This window comes from Sinocyclocheilus rhinocerous, unplaced genomic scaffold (genome assembly GCF_001515625.1).
Source record: "Sinocyclocheilus rhinocerous isolate Xijiao unplaced genomic scaffold, SAMN03320098_v1.1 scaffold47, whole genome shotgun sequence".
NCBI classification, from domain to species: Eukaryota; Metazoa; Chordata; class Actinopteri; order Cypriniformes; family Cyprinidae; genus Sinocyclocheilus; species Sinocyclocheilus rhinocerous.
In genome coordinates this window covers 501,842-509,216 of record NW_015633578.1, presented here as the reverse complement: position 1 = coordinate 509,216, position 7,375 = coordinate 501,842, and the positions used below count along the sequence as shown (strand labels likewise).

General features: G+C 36.7%; 1 protein-coding gene across 1 annotated transcript; it reads right to left on the bottom strand.

Annotated features, from left to right (window-relative positions):
- Nucleotides 1-3,039: 3,039 nt before the first annotated feature.
- Nucleotides 3,040-6,016, bottom strand: LOC107744661 (G-protein coupled receptor 55-like). The gene is made up of 2 exons (XM_016558464.1): nt 5,575-6,016; nt 3,040-3,966 (listed from the first exon to the last, which is right to left on the bottom strand). Exon 2 carries the CDS (start codon nt 3,957-3,959, stop codon nt 3,057-3,059), a length of 903 nt encoding a protein of 300 aa, XP_016413950.1. The 5' UTR covers nt 3,960-3,966; nt 5,575-6,016; the 3' UTR covers nt 3,040-3,056.
- Between the last annotated feature and the right edge of the window lie 1,359 nt (nt 6,017-7,375).

Sequence of the window (7,375 nt, the reverse complement as noted above, 5' to 3'; positions counted from 1 at the left end):
AAGTAGGAATGTGCATACTTTTAAATCGACACCTGCCACGGTGTTTTCCTCTTTGAGTGACCATAAAAAGAGCCGAGGAGGGGGGAGGGGGGCTTAATCTTTTATCTCGGCATACCCGTTAAAAAAGTCACCACTCGCCACTGATATATATATATATATATAACAAAAACAAAAAAAGGCCAAAAATATATTGGTAGAAAATATATTTGCATAAATATGTTTTGAAACATATTTTGGCAATTTAAAAAATTCTAAATATATAATTTTTTCATTTCTTTTATTTAGGCTACAACTTGTGTAGGAAAGGGTTTGAAAATCAAAGTGTATAGGAAAATCAAGAAATTGTATATAGAACAAGTCAATTTACAAGTCATTTCAACTAGTTCTCAACATTTAACATATTTTGTCTAATTGAATCTCATGTAAATTATACAGGCAGTTTGATTAATAATAAATATAAAATACAATCAGGCACTGGCAAGACATACTGCAGTACTAATCATGAAAGTACTTTGAAAAACCTTTGATAGAAATATATATTAACAATAAAAAATATAAATAATAAATTTGCATTATGCTGACAATGCAGTTCTTGTAATAAACTTCACCGTTTGATTTAAAGGACATTTTTGTTGTATAATAAACAGCTGTGCTATCATATGGTGTTGTATCTCTTCCTAACATGCAATATATACTCACGAGTTAATAAAACAAACTCTTGAATTAATGAATTCACTCATTTCTATACAGCACCGTCTCTCTGGCAAAGCATTGTGGGAAATGTATTCTTGATATGAATGTGTTAGCCATACATTTGTAAGATAGATAGATATTACACACTGATGTCAGTAAGTGTGCATATCAAGCAAACATTATTTCATGTTTGTTCCTGTATTTCTTTTCTATAGCGATGCAAACTGCTGCTCATTGGCTACTTTCTTTCCAGTTTCAAATTTCCTCAATGCCGCCAAGTTGTAAAACCAGTTTTTTTTTTATTATCATACAGTAGATCTCTTTGTATTCTGTATTCTATAACGCATTATAGTCTGCCTTATTTAAAAATATTTCTTGAAATGATTAAAATGACAGATGTAGTTAAAATGCGCCAGAGCTAAAATTCAGTAGCCTATTAGTACACTCTAAAAAATGCTGGGTTGTTTCAGCCCAACTTTGGGTCAAATATGGACAAACCCAACCATTGGGTTAATTTTTTACATTCAATTTTTAACTCAAAAGTTGGGTTGGTCCATATTTGACCCAAAGTTGGGTTGAAACAACCCAGCATTTTTTAGTGTAGATACACGAAATCTTGCATTCCCATCCAGTACGAAGATAAATTACTGAACTTTTTATTGCAATGGAAAAAATTTAAAACATGGACATTGTTAATTGTGACAGACACATTTCAAAAGAGAAGTCAAACCAACACACACGCAAGATCAACATTGCAAAGAAACATATGAGAGTGAAACCAACATTAAGAAACTCAAATCAAATCAAAAACACTTACCTTTTCTCGTGCTCAACTAGAGAAAAGAACTGAGATCTGTTCCTTTAGCAGTGGAAGAATCTCATAACAGATAAACATCGTATCCTTCAAAAATAAAAGTGCATTACATATATGGGGAAGTCGTGGCCTAATGGTTAGAGAGTCGGACTCGTAACCCAAAGGTTGCGGGTTCGAGTCTCGTACCGGCAGGGATTGTAGGTGGGGAGAGTGAATGTACAGCGCTCTCTCCCACCTTCAATACCACAACTGAGGTGCCCTTGAGCAAGGCACCAAACCCCCAACTGCTCCCCGGGCGCCGCAGCAAAAACAAATGGCTGCCCACTGCTCCGGGTGTGTGTTCACGGTGTGTGTGTGTTCACTACTGTGTGTGTGCACTTTGGATGGGTTAAATGCAGAGCACTAATTCCGAGTATGGGTCACCATACTTGGCCACATGTCACATCACTTTCACTTTCATATATGTTCTTATTTCATATTTAAATGCAATGCATATTACACAAATCTATGTAATGCATGGAGACGGAGCTAGATCACACTTTGTTTGAGTAGATAAAGTCGCTCTGTGGGTGTTTCGGTTTTGTTACTGTCTTCGTCTAGGAATTTCAACAAACCTGTTTGTTCGAACAGTTCGTTCAAAAGAACCGATTCGTTTGAGCGCAACATGTAGGCGCGTCCATGCGGTATTTTACGTCTTCTTTTTTTTTGGTTCTTAAATACTGCATATTTCATTGAATCAGTTGATTTAGTGGAAACAAAAGTATTTAAGTTTGCTGCTGGCAGTCTGAGACCGTTGTTCTGTCTGATCTGGCCCATTTCAACAGCTAAAGTGTGGCCCAGATTAGTATGTGTTTTCTGGCCCAGTCTTTTTTTTTTTTTGTCAGATAAAAATCCTTCCCGACTCCATGCCAAAGCGATGCACACACAGGTGCGAATCTTTTCCACCAAATCAATAAACAATCGTTCGCGAATCAAATTAGTTCGAAATCTGCGAGTCTGATCGTTTAAATTATTAATTTTATTAGAACCACCACTCAATGCTCCACAAAGTTCCTGATGCATATTTAAACAATATGTTAGCAAATCACGGCTGTTAATAGTATGTTTTCAATGTTTTTGAGTTACATAAAGTAGGTTTTTGTTGTATTGGGACACATGTATCCAGCAACATGCTCCAGTTAAATTAAAGATTCCCTTCAATGCCAGTTGGATAATACAGCTTTGTTTTGGAAAATGGTAGCTAGTCATTAGCAGGACCAGCCACCATGTCCAAAAACAAATCCTACAAGGAGATCACAGTTGGACCATTGAGCTCAACAGTTTTGAGTAGAAATGTAAGCATTTATTACTACTTACTGTACAGATTAAGATACTTGTAGTACAGCTAGCATTCTGTTTTTTTAATAATGCAAAAGCCTTATTCAATACTGCAACCATTATTTATGAGAATACAACTTTCACAAAAAAAACATAAAAGGAAACAAAACCAAGTCAAAAGAATTACGTAGTCGTAACTGAATCCGAAACCCTGTCATTACATTCACCTTCTTTATTTAGTCTCATTCCTGCAGCACATATTCCATGATGTTTTGGTGGCAAAAAAATAGCTAAAGCAGTCCAAACCACAGTTCATATTGGAAACGCAAAGAGTGATGTGCAGGAAGTTGTGCGCGAACATTTTATAGTAGCAGCTGTCGTTATCCTCTGCGTTTGAGTACTTGTTTTGCACGATGGATTTAGCGAAGTAACCCAAGTGGACGGGGAGAAAGCATATGACGAAAACAACGAAATTGGCCACTATGATGAACATGCATTGGATCTTCTCAGAACGCGATCCGACGTCCAACTGTTTCCTTAAAGTGCAAACAACTCTAACGGAGCAGAACAGTATGATGAGGAACGGCACGAGGAACCCAACGATGACCAACAACAAAACGAAATGCAACGACAATGGCTCATTAACCCTCTGGAAGCACATGGTCTTGTCATTACTGGAGTCCGTTATGAAGTAAACCGGGCTGATAAAGCAAACGATGAACCATATGAGCGCACAAACCACCAGAGCGTTCTTGCAAGAGAAGATTTCCCTGGCCTTCATGGGATACTTGATGGCCACATACCGCACCACGCTTATGGCCGTGACGGTGAAGATACTCACATACATATTGACGTAGTAGACCAACAAAACAAAATTACACAGCGCCTTTAAATGATCTTCCAACTGCCTGCTGTAGTAATACATCTTAACGGGCTGGAACATCAACAGAGCGCAGTCGGCGACCGCCATGTTGGTGATGTAGACGTTCATGTAGGTCCATTTTGCTCTGGGACGGCGGCAGAACATCACCAAGACGTAAATGTTCCCCAGGACTCCAAGCATGAAGGTGGGAATGGAAGAGACTTTTTGCAGGTCCTGGACTGCGCTGGTGGTTTCGAGGGTGCAGTTGGACATCTTCAACCTGTAGGAAATGAACATGGATGGTTTGAGAACCAAAACCAATGAGCAAAACCAAAGAATTAGGGTTCTTGATTGGCATTGATGGTTCCATGAAGAACCTTTAACATCCATGGAACCTTTCCATTCCACAAAAGGTTCTTTATATTGGAAAAAGTTTCTTCAGATTTATAACAGAAAAAATGGTTATTTAAAGAACTGTTCACTATGGAAGATTTCCACCAAATGAACTGAAATAAAAACCAAAGCAACATAATTGCAACTTTTTATCTCACAATTCTGATTCGCAATAGAGTTTACATCTCCGATTTTTGTTTCTCAGAATTGCATGATATAAACTCGCAATTCAGACGTTTTTCCCAGAATTGCGAGTTTAAATCACATAATTCTCTTTTTCTCAGAAGTACAATCCAGCAACATGCTCCAGTTAAATTAAAGATTCACTTCAATGCCAGTTGGATAATACAGCTTTGTTTTGGAAAATGGTAGCTAGTCATTAGCAGGACCAGCCACCATGTCCAAAAACAAATCCTACAAGGAGATCACAGTTGGACCATTGAGCTCAACAGTTTTGAGTAGAAATGTAAGCATTTATTACTACTTACTGTACAGATTAAGATACTTGTAGTACATTCATAGCTAGCATTCTGTTTTTTTAATAATGCAAAAGCCTTATTCAATACTGCAACCATTATTTATGAGAATACAACTTTCACAAAAAAAACATAAAAGGAAACAAAACCAAGTCAAAAGAATTACGTAGGCGTAGCTGAATCTGAAACCCTGTAATTACATTCACCTTCTTTATTTTTAGTCTCATTCCTGCAGCACATATTCCATGATGTTTTGGGAAAAAATGGTTATTTAAAGAACTGTTCACTATGGAAGATTTCCACCAAATGAACTGAAATAAAAACCAAAGCAACATAATTGCAACTTTTTATCTCACAATTCTGATTCGCAATAGAGAGTTTACATCTCCGATTGGTTTCTCAGAATTGCATGATATAAACTCGCAATTCAGACGTTTTTCCCAGAATTGCGAGTTTAAATCACATAATTCTCTTTTTCTCAGAAGTACAAGTTTACATTTGGCAATTTTTACACTTTTTCTTGCATAGCGAGTTTATATCACACAATTCGGAACTTGTAACTCGCAATTGGGAGTTTTTTCACGCAACGGAGAAAAAAAGTCCGAATTGTGAGATAAAAAGTCACAAAACCTTGTTTTATTTTTTATTCAGTGGCGGAAACTGGTTTCCATAGTTCACTAAAAGGTTATTTGGGGAACTTTCTATGGCATTGCTGCGAACCCCCCTTTATTTTAAAGAGTGTATTCCAAGTCTTTGAAAGTCATGCAATGGTTTGTATGATGATTGTGCACCATTTGTTGGAAAAGAAAAGCCAGAACATATAGCTACTGCTAGCCTAAGTATCTCTCGTTGAGGTTTTGAATGACATTAATCATTCGAGAATCACGTCAATGTTAATTTCTTTTAATAAACTTTCCATTTAACCTTCTAAGAAACGGGTTATTTAAACAGTCAAACCCACATACCACATAAGAAAGCAAAGTAATGTGAATCTCCAGTATCAGACAAAAATCTCTTACCTTTTCACAAGCGCGACTAGAAGAACCGTTTGCTCCTATTGAAATCTGGAGAAAATCTATTGTTGATGTTCTCAAGCACAATTCAATGCCTATAGAGGCGAAGTCCTAAATAACGGGTCATGCACCAACATGCATTATCTTTTCCAGACCCACTGCAGAGAGAAATATGACACCTACGCGTCTTCAACAACACCAACATGCAGTGATTACGTGATTTTGGTTTCCTCCAGCTGGTTTCCATGTGTGTGCGCTGCTGGCAGTCCCAGAAACTTTACCAGGTTAACATGAATATTAGCTTATTAAAACGTGTACGGGCTTGACCGACTCACAAAACGATATGTTTTGGCAGAGCTGCTTTTTTATTTGTATAATGAACGTGACCAGGCAGGCTCCTTGATGATGAAAAGACTTCGAATTGACATCAAACATTAATGTCAAAAAAAAAAAAGCAAATCAAACTGACGTCAAAACTCATATCCACACACCGATGTTCTTTCGACCACCAACATAACGACACAAAAGCAATGCAATGAAAGAAAAAGTTTCATTCAGCAATCTCGAAATCAATAATACAAATGTACATTCAAAAAGAAACGCACCTATTAATAAAGAAATGCACCCTGATAGCACACTCACATCTCAGAGACGTCTATTTGACGTCTGCATTACATCTGCAAGAGTGTTTGCTCATCTGCAATACGTCTATAGGACGTTTCCTATCAGATGTCAAATAGACGTTTAGAAGATGTCTATGATGTAAAACTGACATCTTAAAGACGTCTATCAGATGTTTGCACACAGCAGATGCTTTCCAGATCTTTAACAGACCTCTTGCAGACGGATGTGAGCTGGACACGGTTTAGAAATTGTCTATGCTTTTGAAGCAGAGGCTCAATGTCACTACTACATAGCGCCATCTACAGGTGTGGTGTTAAACAGCAGAGAAAGCCTTGTCATTGAATGGGCATTAGAAAGGAGTGTGTGGATGTCAAATGGACGTCAAGTTTGTGACAAAAGGTTGATTTGGATATTTGATGTCAATGTTTGATGTCAATTTCACGTCTTTTGAACACCAATTGCCAACTGGGACAGGTTTCAAAAGGAGAGGATTCAAATGGATGCTCTTCGAGGCCCCAAAAATAATACTAAAACTCAATCAGGCTGACAAATAATTTATATAATGCAATAAATATCAAACAAACAAATCATTGATGTCAATGTGATGTCCATATGATATCAATTAGACGGCTAAACCATGACACTGACTTGATGTAAACTGAATGTCAAACAAATTATGATAAAATATCCTGCAGTGTGATTATTCAAATAAAAATTAATGTGTTCATCAGTAGTTGATGCAATGTTGAAACACTCCTTAAACCTGAAATTATTTTTTGTAAATCCAGTGGTTGAATGCTGCGTAGCCACCTCACTAATGTGTGCATGTCCACAAAACTGAAGAATTTCTGAGTCTATATAAGCGGTAAGCTATTTAATAAAGGAGAAATTAAAAGATGAAAAAGAGGAATTAGGGAGAATCAATAAATTATGAATAATTTATTGCTATTGTGTAAATAATATGTAATCATGTAATCCATAAAAAAAGTAACTGCAGTCTGATTATGAGTATTTTAAAATGTAATTTAATCTAATTACAAGTACTTATATTTTGGAATCTGAATACATAATCAGTTACCCAGCTCTGTATATATATGTATGTATATATGTATATAGACAGACAGACAGACAGATAGACAGATAGAGAGACAGACAGACAGACAGACAGACAGATAGATAGATA